This window comes from Amphiura filiformis, chromosome 17 (assembly GCF_039555335.1).
Source record: "Amphiura filiformis chromosome 17, Afil_fr2py, whole genome shotgun sequence".
Lineage (NCBI taxonomy): Eukaryota > Metazoa > Echinodermata > Ophiuroidea > Amphilepidida > Amphiuridae > Amphiura > Amphiura filiformis.
The window spans coordinates 15608144-15628342 of NC_092644.1; the positions used below are offsets into that span (position 1 = coordinate 15608144).

Genomic DNA, 20199 nt, shown 5'->3' on the forward strand with positions numbered 1-20199 from the left:
ATACGTCACTATGAAATACAGACGACGAAATATGAAATGCAGTAAAAACTGTTCGAGTTCGAGGAATATACCGAGACGGTATTCCAAAAATTTCGTTGGAAACGGTCAAGAATTGGCCTCAAAATCAGTATAAAAGTGAGTTTTTCGGGCAAATATATAGCGGTTGTTTACGGCCTGTGCCAACCAACGCGTCTACATGTCTAGCATAAACCGCGCCGTCGTTAGCGACTCGGCGTACAGGACGAAAGAAAGAAAGAAAGGAAGGAAGAAAGAAAGAAAGAAAGAAAGAAAGAAAGAAAGAAAGAAAGAAAGAAAGAAAGAAAGAAAGAAAGAAAGAAAGAAAGAAAGAAAGAAAGAAAGAAAGAAAGAAAGAAAGAAAGAAAGAAAGAAAGAAAGAAAGAAAGAAAGAAAGAAAGAAAGAAAGGAAGGAAGGAAGGGAAGGAAGGAAGGAAGAAAGAAAGAAAGAAAGAAAGAAAGAAAGAAAGAAAGAAAGAAAGAAAGAAAGAAAGAAAGAAAGAAAGAAAGAAAGGAAGGAAGAAGGAAGAAAGAAAGAACGCAAGAAAAAAGAAAGAAAGAAAGAAAGAAAGAAAAAAAGAAAGAAAGAAAGAAAGAAAGAAAGAAAGAAAGAAAGAAAGAAAGAAAGAAAGAAAGAAAGAAAGAAAGAAAGAAAGAAAAAGGTATTAAACGCCATTTATGCCCTAGGCATATAATAGTCTCTATCATCATGTAGGTCTAATCTGTTCAGCGATTCTTCCCGTTTTGGTAATCGCTCCCGTTTACTCAACTAGCGGAGGCCCGCTAGTGTAAAATAAATTGTCTGAAATTGGCGTTAACTCGTTAGAGTTCAAAATATGCTAATTCTGGTTTGCAGATTGCAGATTGCTTCATTGATTCAGGAGGCAAACAAAATATAAAAATTTGTTCCGATTATTCCGGTAAATAAGATTCATTAATAGTTCCAGGTACTTGTAGCTTGTCATTTTGCCCATCTGCCGGCACTGGTATATTAATACTAGTATCCTTGTCATCTTGGTCAGCTGATAATACCTTTGGTTTTCTGTAGATGAAAATAGAGAAATATGTAAATGGAACCAAGAATCTGTTTACATAGGGCTACGTAAATTATTTGGTTTATTAAAAGCCATACAATAATGTGGAAACGTTTAAATTCTCCAATCAGAATATCCAATTAATAAAATGACCACTCTTTTTAAAATTTGTAATTTGTTTAAAATAGCAATTTATACCGAAAGGCCCCACCTCCCGATGTCGTAGGTACATACCCGTCACTTCTAAAGTTGAGTGCCCGCCGGGTATTTGCCGCAGTATTTTGGTCAATCAAATTCCTTTCATATATTTGCAATATTTGCAAAATTTGCTCATTCTTACAGCTAACAGTATACTTACAGCCATCAGTATAGATGAGTTGACTTCTGACGTCTGGCAGTATGCGCACGCATCATCCCAATTTCCGTTGTTTTTTGCCTTGCCGTATGCGCGCGCATCATATTTTGTTCAGGGCTCGTGTTTTTAAACCTCCCGCCACATCACAATAAGGCAATTGAACAGTGACGTGGTTGTATGGGGTTCACTCATCAAGCATATCGATATACCAGTCCCTTGCCTTTGTTGATAAACATTGAGGTCAACTCATCTATACTTACTTGCCAAATTGTTCTCCTTCCTCAATAGTCTCAGGCAAATTCTTTCCTTTGGTTTCAGGCAACAGCAACGACGTTAAACCACCAGCTATTGACAAGACGCCAAACACAACAAATGGTAATGGTTCCCAGAAATCACTCACAATGAATATAAGTGGTGCAGAGACACTACCAAGACGGCTTAAAGCCGAACACATTCCTAATCCGACATTTCTTAAAAAGAATGAGACGAAGTAGATTATCATTAATGTTCTATTGTAACCATACCAATACAATAAATATAGTAAGACATTATTTTGGTTTGATTAAAAGAGCACCGACTCCGTTGAATGATCTTTCTTTCAAACTTGGAATAAAGTGAATTGACACGTACATTATGTAATCGCTCATTTCTTCGCAATCAGTCAACCAATTCAAGTAAGATTAGCGTATGAGATGTAGAATGAGATGGGCTAGACGCAGTTTTTGCATTTTTTGATTATGATGCCCTTTTCTCAACTTATGTCCAAATTCATACACATGGGGTTTTTTTCTGGGACACCCTGTATAAACTGCGACTGCTAGTATGATTTTGGGCTTGAAATAGTAAATCATCGTTCGATGACGCGATTTTTGCCGATAAATACCGTATATGATCGGCTTACCTTACTACGGTGGGGAACTGTTCTGTTGTAAAAATGTACATGATGGCAAAAGTGATTGTAATGGCAAACTTGCCTATCATCGCAACAATTGTCTTCCACACACCAGCATCTGTATTGATATAATACATTATTATAATAATAATTGACATGATGTGGGAAAACCCAATATACAGGGTATATAAACATATCAAAATTAAAGGATATTAGGCCAAGTAAAAATAAAAACATGTTTCTCGTCCGGGTTTTTAAAAATTATGAAAATGAGAGGCTTTTTATTTATTTTTTTTTTATTGGAAAACGACGCTAAATGCCTGTATTTGGCACCATATTTCGGGTATTCGACATACAGATTGATATCTGAGAAAAGGAGGAGGCCCTTTTATTTTATTGTTTTGAGAGGTAGACACCTCTAGTGATCACAAACCTCTTATTAAATGATGTATTATGCATTTACAAAGCCGTAAAATAAGTTTCAACTTCTGAAACATCTTTTTCTACAAGTTATAACTGAAAGTTTACAAAATAAAAAGAAATTTGAAAAATCTTCAAAAAATGAGGAGGGCGCGGACGAGAAACATGTTTTTTTTTTACTCGGCCTAAACGTAAACAATATGAGATCCAAAGATCGCAGTAAAACTGCTCATATATGGTGCATCTGCTTTCTTATTTTCTTACTCTAGTTGAGGGTAATGGCAAGGCAAGAGTATACTTATATCATACATTTATTAATGTTTACTATAGATATGTAAAGTGTTACTTAGTCAATCTACTGAGCCTGTCGAGTGTTTTATGCATGTTTGTGTTTGGTAAGCGTAATTTGCATTTCCATATTTCGGCAAACCACTACACTAAGTACAAAAAGCGCTAGTGCAGACGTGCCCAATATGACTAATGAGATTCTAGAAATTGAAATTTGCTTTTGAAGGTGATTTTCAAGCTAAAATGGACATCATCATATGAAATTGATTCAATTGGAACCGATTCTTATCGAGTTCCTAAAATCAAATGTCTTACTGTGTTCACATGTTACTAGTGTGCAATAAAAGAGTGGCATTATATATTCTCCCCGGACTCTTAATGTGCAAACAAAAAAACATCTGAAAAATACATCTTTGTCCGAATAGTAGAAACAGTTTATCTCATTATTATGATATTTGTTTTCTTCAAATCTGTGCTCGTCTTTTCCATCTTAGCCCCCTTTCAAAGACCTAATATTGGAAATAAGTTATCATTTATTTATGACTTTTCAACATGAGTGATCCTGTTTTAACAGCATTTATGATGTTTGGAATTGTGATAGTTTTTAATTTAAAAAAAAACATTTTGTGCTATAGTAAATCTAAATGTATTGTCATTTTTTTTACAATGTACTTCTAAAAATCAAATACAATTTTGTCCAATATTGTTCTTTTTTAATGTTGTTAATTTTAATAAAATCAATTAATTAATCAATCGACTTACTTACACTAGTCTAGCAATCAGTTTTCAAATTCATTACATGAGCCATTCTCAGAGCTTTATTTTGCTGCAAAAACCATCATAATTAGACTTACAGTTCCAGAGATATGGCCATTTTAGTGTTGCACAGAACAAGAAAATACAAAGGAAGATATTATTATCATTGGCTATCTCAAAATCAAAATTCCCGACATCCGACTCATTTTGCTTGATCACATCACTCTTCAGAAAAAAACTTTGTCCACAACGCTTGTCCACCATGACTGACTATCATTTAGTCATGCAAGTTTACTAGAATTTCATTAGGCGTTTTGGGCACTAGCTTCTTGTTAGTCAATATAATGAACAATTTCTATTCTTTGTTCCTTATCTTTCCATTAAATCCAGCATACTGCTTTTTGACGACTTCGGCATTTTGCGTGAGCTTCATTCCATCATTAACTTACTAATCAAAAGTGTAATAAGGCAAGCTGTGCCGCCAAGAACTAACGATCCGCACAAGTTGAGCTTTCTGCCAAACCAATCTAAAGCAAACGTAACGTAGAGATAGGCGGGAACTTCGACTGCACCAGACACGAAAACCGAAACGTAAAAATCAACTCCCAGGTCACCCGTACTTAGCGACAGCCCGTAGTATACTAAGTTTGTAATGAACCTGTCAAATAATAAGATGTATTTACTTATGCATTAATACGATTATTAAGAACTATCAACTAACTATAAATACTATATTATCATTATCTACCTGAAGCAGAACATGTCTACCCTGGATATGTAATAAATCGGAGACAAAATGATATTTTTAATTTGTCTCAGTAATAAACCACCTGTCACAGTTGGGTTTTTGCACTCCCATTCCAGAAAATAAACAGCACTCATTTTTTGGGATTAAACAATATGTCATCAACTTCTACCAACTGAAACACAGATCAATCCTAATTATCTGGCAATAAAAATTAAATATTACTATTTGGCCAAATTTATGAATTAAGGGCCCAAAACATGCATTTTTAGTGTGTTTTCACATGCTGTGACAATCAAGACTAAGACTTTTACCATGTTTACAAAGTCTAGTTTGAATTATGCATTCTAGAGATACAGACTTGACATTTAATATGAAACATTTCTTCGCGAAATGCCAAGACTAATCTGAAGGGGTCTGCATAAACCGCATGGGTTAAATATTTATTGGGGTCTTAAGGGAGAAGTGGTGCCAAATAGTTTTTGATAGAAAATGTGCTTTCTATGAGTTTATATTATGGTGCTCAAAATGTAGTGCATTTGCTTTAAATGGCGGATTTAGTGAGGCTGAATTTGTGCTTTGTGGGGGGCACAATTTAGGACTTTATGCAACATTGTTCTGTTATTATCATATTTATTTGGATTTGAGGTGATATTTCCTGAAGTTTGTCAGTAATTGGCATTTGTCACAGCTGAATGCACTTGTAACGTACCAGTTTTGAATTTGGGAAGAGCTTTTGAAAAAATGGCTCTTCAAAGTGGTACGTACTCAGAAAGTTTGAATGTCCCACTGGGGCCAAGTGTTGTAAACTTACTGTACATAAATAAACAGCGTGAGTTCATTGGACAACCAGGAATCCGCGCAATTGTTTTTATACCGTAAGTTTATTACATTTGACACCAGTGGGGGACATTCAAACTTGCTGAGTTCGTACCACTTTGAAGAGCTATATATTAAGCTCCTCCCATTTCGAAACAAATGGTACATTGCAAGTGTATTCAGCTGTGACAAATGCCAATTGCTGACAAAGTTTAGGACATATCACTTCAAACCCCAATAAATTTGATAATAACAGAACAATGTTGCATAAAGGCCAAAATTGTGTCTCCACGAAGCTCAAATTCAGCCTCCTTAAATCCGCCATTTTAGGCAGGTGCACTACATTATGAGCACCATAATGTAAACTCATAGAAAGCACATTTTCTATCAAAAATAATTTGACACCATCTCCCGACACACCCCAATAAATATTTAACCCGTGCGGTTTATGCAGACCCCTTTTAGATTAGTCTTGGCACTTCGTGAAGAAATATTCCATATTAAAAGTCTGTATATTTCATTCTTATAACAAATCATTTAATTAAAGTAACTCAAAATAGCGAAACTTAGAGCAGAAATTAGGCATATACCGTACTCAAGATTTTGAATGCTTAGACTTGTTCGATGTCATTGATTTTTGTGACTCGTTTGTCAAAAAACATGCAGAAAATGTGCCTCTTTTTTGCTCTTTTTTCAAGAAATTAGTAAAATAGGATGGGGCAATGATTCATTTGGCAGAACTAGATGTGTTTTTAACCCCCCCCCCCCAATAAATATTGTTGCATTGGAGTATGTCACAAAAGTACTTACAAGTACCCCCCCCCCTCCTTAATGGATGACTATTATCAAAAAAGGGTCATTATGTGCTAAATTTTAGAGGAAGAATTTTATTTGTTGCGCATGAAAGTAAGCCAAGATTTGCAAGTTGTTCAGTATCTTTTTAAGAAAATGCGTAACGAAATGTGACAAATATGGATAATATAAGTGTGCTCTTTTATTTAATGACATACAATTATTTGAAAAATATAGTAAGGAACATTTGAGGTTTTGACTTTTAAAATCTACATTTTAAAACCTATTCAAGTCTGCTTGAATAGGTCGTTTTCAACAGATTTATCACATTCGTGTTGCTATAAAAATTCAATTGCGTCATCTGTTGACTAATGACAAAGAGTGTTTTAAGGGGGAAGTGTTAGCTTTCGTTCGATATAAACAAATCTGATTGGATCGGAAGGGAACACTTGAGGTTTGGGCGAAAACCAAAGGGAGGTAAATAACATGTTAACTAAATGCCCACCCAGTAAATTATTTTGCCCACCCAGTAAATTCAACTTGCCCATTGCCCAAAAGTGCACACCCAGTAAATTATTTTGCCCACAACAAATTGGGCACCATAATTTACCATGTTTACAACATCGGAGTAGGAATAGTTATCACACAGTACGAAATGATATATAGGAAGCCAAAAATTAATATAATTTTGAGCAATTTCCACACAAAACCTGAAAAGATTCTTGCTTAAGATCATGCTCATGAGCCCATAAATTTGAATATTCTTGAATAAGGTGTGTCTTTAATAGACTTGGAACGTTATAATTATTTGAAACTTAAATCCAGATATACATTGCTCATTTAAAGTCTTTGAGCATGCACAAATAGGTAATAGTATTATGAAAATGTCCTGAAATCAATCTAAATTTTAAATGTTGAAAGAATGATTGTTATTTTACATTATCATCTTTTTACACCTTTTGACTGTGATTCTACACCCGTCTTTATTATTATTTTGTGCAACATTGGGGCCTATGTTATAAGAATTAAGAATTATAAAAATTGGCAAAATAAAAATTTCAATTAATTTAATTCAGGGTTGTCCGTATTGTCAAATTCCACGGTAGATTCATTTACCGCAGTGGGTGGGAAATACCAATATATCCGCAAAGATGCAACTTTGGGCACTCAAAAACCTGGACTTTGTGACAATTTGGATGAAAAGTCACAAAAATAGGCTGAATATAATTAAAAGTGTGGACATTTTGACTTAATAAAAGTGGCATCTGTGATACTGGGAAATACTTTTAAGTATTTAAAAACATTGAACATGTTGAAATATAATTGAAATATAATATGATATAAAATTTTTCTTGAATGTTGCAACATATGCTAATAAGATGCATTTATGTGGAGGGTAAAGTCCACTTTTTACATCAAAGCCAACTTTCACGCAAAACCAGGTCTACATTTCCGAAAATCCAAAGGCCTTGATGAAATTAATTATCGCTGCCCACCCAGTAAATTATTTTCTCAAATTTGAGGGCAAAAATAAATTAAATTGCCCACCCAGTAAATTATCCTTATTTACCTCACTGACTTCATATTTCCACTAGATCTCACACAGCCCTTAAAATGCTATGCACTCATCCGTGTAGTATAACACAGACTGCGTGGAGACTAGACTCGCTCATTCTTGCTGTGCTGGAAATTTTTGTATCGAGCTGGAAACTGTGTGTAGATGCATTTATAAGAGAATCGTTTTTGCAGTCAAACCTTTTCATATGTGAGTCAAATGCGTAAAACTGCATCGTGAAATGAGCTGAAAGTGCGTAAGAATAAGAATAGTGCTTTCTGAAATCGTTTCCGTGTCACAAGGTCAAATGTCAACTGGAACTTGTCAATGCTTAGATGCCAACTGGAAAGTAAATTATAGGTACAACTTAAACAAAATCAGTTATTGGGGGCGTCCTAGATAAACAGTGGTCGTAATAAACGGCCCTGATGTGTAACCATTTTCTGACAATTGAACTGTGTTTAGTTTCCGTTCAAGATGGCTGCTATCCAAAACGCCAGCTATCTTTATATTAGAATTGACTTGATATGAAGCATATCGAATGAACATGTAACATACTTACCATATGATTAATAAAACTATCGTTTTTAATCTAAGATACGGGTAGCGAAATAAATCAACAACGCTCGGTTGATTTTCTGATTTTGCTTGCGGCTTCTGAAAGATTCAAGATTAGTTATTAAAGAAAGAGTCTGAAATAATCCTACATACAAACACACACACACCCCCCCCCCCACACACACCCCCACCCCCATGTACTTTTAATGTGACGATATATTTATGCACGAGCAAGTTATTAAATGACACTAAACATACAAGAAAACTACATAATTTAACCAAGCTTTGTAGCAAAAGAGGGGGAAAAGTTATTTTGTAAACAATTTTGATTTCAGATATTTTGGGGCGAGATTCCTACAAGAATCTCGCCTGTATTGTTTGTTTAAATGGTCGAACCCTGCAGAAACACGTTTTTACACAGCCGTGACGTAACGTCACGGCTGTGTCTTTTTTCTTACAGGATCTTCTTCTTTCTTCTTTCTTCTTCTGCCGACCATTACATTTGCTCTAGCATTTACAGGCATGCATCGATTTTGACCTTACTTGGTCACTATCATCACTGACCATGCCCATACATGTCATATGAAATTCGTGGGGTCAAAGGTCACGTAGGGGTCACAGGGGTCAAAAATGTGATTTCAACTCAAAATGCTACTTCTCCCACAAATTTCTCAGGACAGTAATGCCACTTGCACACATGCATTGTTATTACCCAGTGTCTGTAAATCATACACAGATTTGAGGTCAAAGGTCATTAAGGGGCCACTTCCGGTAAAAAACGAAATTCCTTCAAACTTTTTTATTAGCTAAGAAAAACATAGGAGAGTGACGGTATGTGCACACATGAATTATGTTTTCCTAATGTATATGTGGTATTTTTTTATTTGGGGTCAAATGTCATTAAGGGGTCACTTCCGGTATAAAACGAAATACCTTCAAAATGCTACTTCTCCCACAAATTACATAGGACGGTGACGCAACTTGCAAATATGCATTGCTATTACCCAGTGTCTATGAATCATACACAGATTTGAGGTCAAAGGTCATTAAGGGGTCACTTCCGGTATAAAACCAAATTCCTTCAAAAAATTTATTAGCTAAGAAAAACATAGGAGAGTGACGGTATGTGCACACATGAATTATGTTTACCTAATGTATATGTGGTATTTTTTGGGGGTCAAAGGTCATTAAAGGGTCACTTCCGGTCCAAGACGAAAAACATTCAAAATGTCCCTTCTGTCACAAATAACATGGCAGAGTGATACTATGTACACACATGCATTGACATAAGGCAAAGCCTGTGGGGTTTTCGTAGATTTTGGGGTCAAAGGTCATAAAGGGGTCACAACACGGCTGTGTTCGTGGTCTTAGACCACAGCTAAGTCTAGTGTTTTCTGCTATGAGACCAGACTAAAAGCTAGTAAGCCTTGTCGCCCACGTGGAAAGAAAAGAGAGAAACAGATTTGAAAATAAAGATCAAGAAAAAAGAAGGCCACTACCAGCATATCAAGTGAACAATTTTACAACAGTACCTATTAGGCCCTATGTCACAGGGGAAGTTGTCCAAATTGGTCCAGAATTGTCAAAATAGTATAAAGTTATTCAAAGTTTCACAAACTTGCTTAAAACTTCCTCGAAATTGCGGTAAGTTGCACAAAGTTGCTTTTTAAGTTTCTCAAAATCGCGTAAAGTTATTCAAAATTTCACAAAATTGCTTAACATTTTCTCAAAATTGCTTAAAGTTGCTGAAAAGATGCTCAAAAGTTGTCAAAATTACTCAAAATTGCTTCAACTCCCGCGCAAGCTGCGTAAAGTGAGCGCGGATTCCATCAAATTGTCAAAAATTTTCCAGTGCAGCACAAATAGGTCATGCAATCTCACGCACTTTTGGGGAACTTTACGTAACATTAAAAAATGTTGCAAAATTTCGGACATTTGTGTACATCCATATCAAAACGATGCACTTGTTGGCTGCTACATGTGTCTCATTTCACATAATAGCTAAGATTAAATACCATACTAATCTGAAGTGGAGGTCACCTCAAATCATCCCCAGGTCACATGGTTTAGAAATATGTTCTCTGTATTTTCTAAATCAAGTGCCTTCGGTATGATTTGAGGTGACCTCAACTTGAGATGAGTCTGGTATTTATTCCTAGCTATTATGTAAAATGAGACACATGTAGCAGCCGACAAGTGCATCGTTTTGATATGGATTCACACATTTTTGGAGAATTTTGACACCTTTGGGCAACTTCCCCTGTGACATGTGGCCTCCTATTCTTGACATTATGCTTTGCATAAAATATTCATAAATGTGCGCCTATATACATGTACTTTGATATCGATGTACCTCGCCTTGGATTGGGTATACCACAAGTGATGTTTTAGCACGTCAACGCCACATGATGCAGTCATGTCTACAGTAGAATTCATCATGACCTTTGCAGGACTTAAACCCCATTAAAAGATATTAAACCAAGATAACACTCATTGAAAACAGCTCAACTATGTTACATCAGATCTTCTCTGGTTAAATCCACACACACATGTGTCTGTTTAGTGTGTGATGAGCAATGAGCTGGTATTAATATAGTTTCAGTTGGGTGAATGATTATAAAGCAAACGCAATGTAACAATTACTGTGTGGCCTTTGTTCACGAAATGAGACAATACCGTGCATATTGTTAACCACATTCTTGAAAATGAGAAACATAATGGCTGTGGGCCGTAACACGGTTTGGAAATAATTTCTTCATATTTTTTGGTGTTATCTGTCGTTTACATATCCTTCCTAAAACACCAAAGTGCGAATATTTCCAAACACCTAAATTAGCTAAAAATTTAGGACATGTTACAAAACTATATTTTCTAGAATTTCAGAAGAGTACTTTTAATATTGGCCGGTTATTTTTCACACAGCGACGTTAACTAGGCAATGTACTATTACCTATAACATACACTAAAACACCAAAGTGCGAATATTTCCAAATATCTAAATTACCTAAAAATTTAGGACACGTTACAAAACTATATTTTCTAGAATTTTAGAAGAGTACTTTTAATATTGGCCGGTTATTTTTCACACAGCGACGTTAACTAGGCAATTACCCATACTTCTATCATACACTATTTGTAGAGGTTACGCGTCAATGGTAAGAGCACTGTGTATTGTGTATAGGAAAACGGACAGTAACTGCAGTATGACTAACCTCTTGCTCTTGTATCTCCAAGCTGTTGAAAAATTCGTCTGGCAGGTCTTTCTTATTGACTTTGGCAATCCTGCGAATAACTTTTTGTGCTTCAGTCATACGACCTTTTGAGAGCAACCAGCGTGGTGATTCCGACAGCAACCTAAGTGTTTGTATCGAACATCAAAAGTGATATTAAAGACATAAGATGGCATAAAACCAAGAAACGATCTAATTAGTGCAGGGCGTGAAAATAAGGAAAGCAAATTTTATTATAGATTGTCCTTCTCGTGCTTGATTGTGGAGAAGACCTTGTCATAACCCTTCTTGAAATTGTTATAACAACAGTATCGTCATTTTAAAAAAGAGAAAATTACTAAAACAAATTTATTTTTATTTTATTCATATAAATGCGGATGCGCGTCTTAAATAGAAACACCAAACACACAGACACGCCCCAAACCTACACACCAAAACATCCCTCCACACTACCGGTGACCACCTTCCTACAAACTAAACCAACAATATCTTTTCCCCTAACAAGTACCGATCCTAACTTAAACAGAATATTTGCATCGTGTCATGCTTTGGAACATTCGTCTTTGTACCTTTACCTACTCTTCGACTTTAACATCATTATAAAAGCACAAAAGAAGTTTAATATACTTACGGTATAAACAGACACAAGAGGATAGGAAAGGCCGACATAACAAAGCTGAGTATTCGCCATTGTCTTATGAAATAGCCTAGACCGGCAGCAAGCATATAGCCTCCACACCAAAAAGAAATTGAGGATATTCCCAACAAATGTTCGCCAAGCTGGGCTAACAATCTCAGAAACTGAAACCAAGAATACTTGTAGGCATAGTTATCTGAAAACCATCATTCAAGCAGGATAATTTTCATAAAGGGTAATTTTAATTAATACACGTCTCTGATTGACTTTACATGATCTGTCGAATTGAAAAGAAGAAAATACATCTTAGTGTGATATTATTAAATTCGGCAAATAATGAAGAGCATTTTTCTGAACTTACTTAGTATAAACCCAACAACATTTGCGCTAAAGAATGTAACACCCGTTAGTGCACGGATAATGATGAACATGACATAACTATTTGATAACCCGGTCATACAGATGATAAAGGCTCCAGTTGTAATGAGAAAGATAAATACCTTATATCGTCCATACCTACAAAAAATAATAAGAATACAGAGAAAAACGATGGTTGATCATTAATATTGATATTAATCATTGATAAACATGCACTGATTGTCTTCATGTGTTAAGTAACGTAAATAAGAGTATGAAAGAGCAATCATAGGGTCGAATTTGGAGATGATTGATGGTTGCTACACAAGTATTGTCAAGTCTGAGATTGATCAGTTGATGTGACATACGATTGGAAGTATGGGTATAATTGACATTGCTAGCGGTAATGCTTACTTAGATATTTATAATATGTACTTGTTTAGCATTGGGTAAGATTTTACTTACCTTATTGTATTTCACAATGTGGTTAAAATACATATCGTTCGAAAAACTGTAAACATGAGACGAAAGAGAGAGGGAGAAGAGCATTGAAGAGATGGCAAGGAAAAGCGAAAGAGAGAAAAGTTGAAACAACAGTAATGATGAGATGATACACAAAGCAAATTGCGAACAAATTAACCATATAGACAATGCATGACGATGTTATAAAGATCTCACTAAGAGACAAAAATCCGTGATCATTTAAAAAAAAGGTGAAAAATCTATAATCCAACACATTTTTCAACCGGTCACAGATATTTCACGGGAAAATATCTGTAAGTAAAAGAGGTTAAGAGTAGAGAATCGTAGCCGAAACAAAAGTTGCATAAACTTACTTGTCTGAAAATGCACCAACGAATGTAGATGAAAAGAGGACTCCAACAAAATACATCGACTGTGCTAAATCAGGTAGGGATTTCTTATCACACACTAGATCAAACTGAAACAAAATAATTACAACACCAATAATCAGTAGTACCGAAAATGATAACAAATCAATGAGGATTCGATCTCTATGATAATATGTACTTAATTATATATAATTAAGAGTATAATGATTTAGGGATTATCCCTATTATCTATATCATTAATAAGATATATTCTTGTTTTTACCATGGTATTGCAAGGTTCAATATTGTCACAGCTGTGTAGCTGTAATCTCGCTAAAAAGTGGTTCTATTAAATTTTGAATTGTTCTGTCACATGACATTGCCAGCTCGTCATGTGACAACCAAGATCAATATTCCAGTTTTCATCAGTTTGACAAAGATACAGAGTCGTCGTTTCGAAAGCTTACGTAAGTGAACAAAATAGTGTTGTGTATCGGTTTAAAGTTCTATCAATATGTCAGAACCACAACAAAAAACACCTTCGGTTCACCCTACAGTGTAAACACACGGGCGTAATTCCGGTATGCTTAAAGCTTTTTTAGAGATAAATTGAAAATTGCTTTGGGCTTTTAGAACTGATCGCACTATGTTTGTTTTTTTAAGTTTTGATTTGTAGTCTGTGGACACACTAGGAAGCTGTAAAATTAAAGTTAATCAATGCGCGCGCGAAACTTATAAAAATGTGAAACTATTTATTCCTTTTTTATAAACCGTTGTTCACACCCCCTCCCTCCCTACTTTAAGATACAAACCGTTTATATATATACCAAATATTTTACTAGCCTCCACCCCCAGTAAAGTATTTCTGAATATTCCCTGGATCAAATAAACCTGGGCTAGACAGTACTTACGTCAGTAACAATAGACGTCTTGAATTGACTAGTATCATAAACCCATCCAGCATCACACTGCAACGTATCATCTGTGACGTTAGAAGTCACCCATCCAGGAAACCAATCCGATGGTTCGATTCCCGTCAGATTATATCGCTTACAATTTTCATATTCATAAGAACTGTCCGACCCAGCTAGTGGTATGCCAACAGATTTCTTCGCTTGAATACATTGGTCTTCATCCAACGACCACTTAGTGCAATTTACAATGTCTAGTTCTGGTGTTTGACACCAGTGATCCATTTCTCCAGCTAGAAATACATGCATGAAAGTGACCATTCCAGAGCAAAACGTCCGCAAGCATATTGCTAGGTAAAGGCGTTGCTGGTATCGACCAAACACGCCTATTTTCTCGAGAATATCTTCAAATATCATAATGACTATGATATGTGTACATATGTATGACACTGCTGATTGCAATAATGTAGTTTGTTGTGTCCTACAAATATTTGTTGCTATGATGTAAATATCTACTTCGAAGATGGTCCTCCTGACTGTTTACTTAATACGTAAACATTGCGATAGTAGTGAACCCAAAGTAGAAAACAGTGGGACACTCCCCCTGTGCGATTAGATACTACAAGCATAACCTAACAAACTTTACCAGATAATAAGAGTACCAGATAAATGAAGAAAGCGCTTTGTCAACCGCGAGAAACGAAAACATCTATGACTCCTGGGACATGACTTTTAAGGGCTCAGGTATGACAGTTTCGACAGTATTTTTGTGGGACATGAGAGAGCACATCAGACATATCCTTCTGATATCAAATGCATACACAATTCTTTTATAAAGCGCCGTTACATCTAGACCACAGCGCGTAAACAAATTCAAATAATAAACACAATATAACAAAACAAAGTGCGCAATAAAAACAGTCAACAGTAATTTCTTGGTAATGAGTTTGCAGTACGAATGGTGATGGGTAAATTGTTCCACAGTCCAGGAGCAGCCAGAGAAAAAGCTTTATTTGCGGCAGAATGGAGAGATTTGGCATTTAATTTATGTAAAGTATTAAGCCGTATTGTATCTGAAGCAGAGCGAAGTCCGGTACATGATTGATGGTAAGGTGTGAAACAAGAAGCTAAATAACCTGGAGCATGTCCATTTAAGCATTTAAACACATACAGAAGTACTTTGAAATTAATGCGTTCTTTCACATGATTTTGATTTTTTTGAAATTCGCGATATAATACAAATGTCTAAATGTTTGATATTTAACTGTCCTCGAAGTAAACTTTCTAAATCTAATGATATGCACTTAAAGTATATGTAGCTGGGATAAAATGCCGATGATCAATCGAAAATTTTGACCTTTTATATCGAAGATATACAATTTTTTCCCAAAAGACCTATTTTTTTTGGTGTTTGGGGAAAAATCCATATTTACAATACGAAAGGTCAACAATTTTCACATAATTATTAATCTGTAAGCGCTCCTTTAAGCAAAGTCACTGTTCATTGAATTTACAACCGTGTGACAAAACAGGCGAAACTAGTAACTTTTCGCACAGGATTTGCAGTTTAAAGAGAATTGGTCATTGCTCATAGAAATGAAGCTAGTATATGGCCAATATAAGTGTGCTCTTTCATATAATGACATAAAATCTGAAAAATATTGTAAGGATCACTTGAGGTTTTGACTTTTAAAACCTACATTTTGGTCAAAATGTGTGCCTCCCTCTGAAGTTGTCATCATTTTTTTTTCAAAATTAATCAAATCCAGGTTGAACCCAAGGTTTACACATGGATTTCTCAAAATCAAGCAACATTGTATTCTGACTTTATAATTAAAGTTGCAAAATTGTTGATGGAGGAGTGTTATTGAACTGCCCTTTTGCCCTCCTTTCCCCTGAATTAACATAGTTGAATACACGGTAGGTTTCTTTATTATGCTTATCTTAGATCTACATGTATTATGTTATTTACATTTTATTTACATGTTTATTCAAGATTGCATGATTGATCAATTTTACAAGGTCATGATTAGTAAGTTATGTCAATATTTTCATATTTTTCAGTCAGTGCAAGGCCAAGGTTTAGTAGCTATCTTTTGTTGCTTCATTAAGAACAGAGCTTCCAAACCACTCAATATTCACGGGTACACGCCGATAGTCCGACACTCCGCTAGTCCGACACACCGCTATTCCGAATCTGAAATGCACTGCACCAGTCCGACACGCCGCTAGTCCGAATCTAAAATACACTCTGCCAGTCCGACATGCCGCTAGTCCGAAAATGAAAACCACTGAGCTAGTCCAAATCTGGAAAACACTCCTTCAATCCGACACTGCGCTAGTAAGAATCTAAAAAACACTGCACTAGTCCGAAACTAAAAACCATTGCGCTAGTCCGAATTTGAACAACACTGCGCTAGTCCGAATCTGAATCGGGGAAACACTAGCGCAGCGATTCGGATTAGTACCATGGTTTTCAGTTTCGGACTAGCGCAGTGTCGGACTGAACAAATGTTTTCCAAATTCGGACTAGCGCAGTGTATTTCGGATTCGGACTAGCGGCGTGTCGGACTGAAAACCGTGTTTTTAGATTCAGACTAGCGGCGTGTCGGACTGTTGCAGTGGTTTTAATTTTCGGACTAGCGCAGTGTTTTTCATTTTCGGACTGACGCACCCCTAAGTATAGGGAATTTTTGTTGTCGGACTAGCGGCGTGTCGGACTAGAGGCGTGTCGGACTAGCGGCGTATCAAACTGAGTGGTGCACCCCAAAAGGGTCCATAAGAGCTGGATTTTGGTGATATGTTATGTCGGAATCACATGATCACTGGTTCCTATACTATTGTAATACTATTAATAAGTTTTTCCCCAATCTCAACTTTTATCCCCTCCCCGCGTCCCGATATGGCCCAGTTGGTTTCGTCGCGACGCATCGTCTCTGTAATAATTACATGTATGTGTAAAGAATGTCTGTATTATTCATGTACTTCTCTGATCTATGTCATGATTGTGAGACCAAACAGGTTTGCTTTTGCGTTTCTATTCTTTCGAACCACCTTCGGAAACGTTGCAGACCTCACATTATAAACACATGTGCAGTCACATTTTGTACTTTTTTTCAAGAAAGTGCCGTAGTTGTTCAGCTCAAAAATAAAAGGATATATCTGACAGTAAAACTAACATTTTATGGCAAAGAAATGCTAATCTATTTTGTATGATAATGTTATAATATGGCTTTAACTGTAAATCCTTATGTATTATTGGAGTTGGCTTAAAAACTTTTATTCACGTAGTGGGGCAAGCCCTGTTTTTTACACCTTTCTTATTATTAAAATCAGAAACCAATGTTTTAGATGCAGCTTAAAGTTTGCACCCAGGTATATCGACCTTGACGTGAGCTGTGTACCATGTCGGCAAAAAGTGAGGTATATAGGAATAGGTGAATATGTTATCAACATATGTTTGTTTAACTTCTTTTTAAATATAATCTTATCGGACTAATCCGTTAAGAGCAAATAAATGAGATAAGATGACATTAGTTTCTTCAAACTTGCCAAACTATTATCCAATTATTATTCAAACTTCACATTAAAGTGACAATATACGATTTCCATTAAATTTTAATTTTGTTATTCTTTACTAAAGATTCTGAAATAATAAGTAATAACTGTCAGCTAAGGGTTCTGTTCATTTTAAGGCAAGATTACAAAGTAACGTGAAAGAATCATACTGGCTATTTTGGCCATATGATATGGAGTTCTTAATGTGTGAATTATTACATTATGTCAACATAATTATTGCTCTGTTGACCTGACAAACACAACGAATTTGACTGACTTTATTTACGTATAAGTTGGGACAAGTATAAACGTTACAAGTATGCCATTTTCAGGTTTGAAAAACAAATGAACCAATTTCTTGGCACTGAGTTTTATGCAAAATGAGCCAATTTTAAACACTTTTGGGGAATTCAGGCTAAATTCCCTCTAGAAGATGGATCGACCGGGATATCTAATTCACTATCATTCGACTCTTCAAATGCATGCCTGCAATTCAAATCGCTAACACTGATTTGAATTGCAGGTGATCGTTTAATCCTAGAGATTTGTTCACTTTACAATACGCTATTAGAACCAACATTAACGTCTGCAATTACCTCAAACTACAGAAAAGTAGGTCGCGATTAATAAACACAAGCAAGATCTTGTATTTTCCTCAGTCTGAATGTATATGACTGTGTCAATTCAAAGAAATCAAAATCATCAAAGCAGAACATTTGATAAGCATTTTTATAATGTCCTGATTAAAAGAGTTATTGAGGCGGTTTTGTCAAAAAGTAGGTCTGAGTCGAGTGTGAACAGTCTGCCAATTCTTAACCCAGCTTATGGTAAACATGTAGATACATTACACATAAACTGTCTTGCTTGACTTCAGTTCAATTAGACAATTCTTAGATTGTCCATCATTGCGAGCATTTATACGCACTTGGATAGGTTATTGCATGAAATACGTGTTAATACTAAACATTGCTAAATATAAATATTCTGACAGTGCAAAGTAGGAAGGAAGTATGCCGCTTCCAAACACTTTCTCATTATTTTTATATGTCTGTGTTTGAGAGCCAAATGAATCATGCAAAGAAACATTTGACAAAAATACTGAGAGAGACTGCGGCACCGTATATTATTATCTTGTCAATTTAGTTTCATTTAAACAGACTGTTTTAGTAGTTGTGGTCTCAAGCAGTGTAAGTTAGAAACAGTGAGTAGAAAAAGTACTCAACATTGGTTGGGTGGTTGTTGTTGTCGTTTTTGATGTTGGTTTTTTATGATGGGTGTGTTCTTTTTTGTTGTGCTTTGGTCAAAGGCCTTGTTAGGATTTTTGTCATGGGAGCAATTCCATGTCAATTAAAGGGCAGGTCTATTGCAAAAACAACATCATATCATTGGCAAGCTAATATTATAAGGACAATGAAAATGACTCCTTTTTTGAGAAAATAAGACGTTTAAAATTGATATTCCGCAAAAACCAACTTAAGCGGTGAGTTCCTTAAACGAGACAGATTTGGCCCAAAAAAAAAGATGATGTCATAAAATGAGATGTGCCCGCTTTGAGAAAAGGGACTATAAACGCGCTCAATGGACAGAACGTATACTGTTGTTGTTCACCAAAAAACTCTAAATTAAGTATTACACATTTAATGGTTTTTAAACATATGGATAAAATCAGCCGCTTCTTTTTTTTATATATTAGTAAATTGTGATATTACAATTCATAATGTATATCAATATCATGAGAAATATTAGGCCTAAAAAATAAATAAATAAATTGAGCTTAGAATTTCATCTGAGACTAGCATATAAACCGTGTGAAGTCCACAAACTCATGTATCTGATTTCCCTGTGCGATATTCATTTGGATGAAATATTAAAAAGCAAACGCATAGTAACAATACTGTGTGTGCTTTGTTTCCGAAATGAGAACAATAGTCTGCATATTGTTATGCAGCATTGTTATGGTAAATAATAGTACAACTCATTGTTGCTAATGTCAAACTTGACACACACGTAAATGAGAGCATGATATAGTGTTCGCTTCATTTACTTACGTCATAGCCCGCTGCCTTGAAAATTAATTTCGCTTCAAACGGGGGAAGAACACGTACGAGCCCGAATTTACCCACACAACTTCTCTTTTTTCAGGAGAAATACGCATATAAAAATTGCAACGAGTGTCAACTTGTAATGTAATAATTATTCTCTTCGAATAGAGATAAGCTTGTTTTTGCAATAGACCTGACCTTTAAGGGACGGGTCCAACCTGTCTGGCAAACCAAAAACAAAGTTGCTCATATTTTATGTGCAAACATACACTCTAAACACAAGTATTAATATACGGATAACACTTTTTAACTCTTCAAAACGATTATAGCTTTACTTTGTACATTTTAGCATCGAACAATAGCTCTGCAACTGGACGAGCGAGGGCCAAGGGGCTGTCGCCCCGG

The 20199-nt window shown here is 35.6% G+C and overlaps 1 protein-coding gene across 1 annotated transcript; it reads right to left on the minus strand.

The window, feature by feature from the left end:
* Nucleotides 1–927: 927 nt before the first annotated feature.
* LOC140136997 (organic cation transporter protein-like) lies at nucleotides 928–14611 on the minus strand. Its single transcript, XM_072158659.1, has 10 exons — nucleotides 14195–14611; nucleotides 13290–13393; nucleotides 12458–12612; nucleotides 12091–12292; nucleotides 11442–11583; nucleotides 8234–8328; nucleotides 4210–4418; nucleotides 2306–2414; nucleotides 1665–1874; nucleotides 928–1057 (listed from the first exon to the last, which is right to left on the minus strand). Exons 1-10 carry the CDS (start codon nucleotides 14609–14611, stop codon nucleotides 928–930), a joined length of 1773 nt encoding a protein of 590 aa, XP_072014760.1.
* Nucleotides 14612–20199: the final 5588 nt, after the last annotated feature.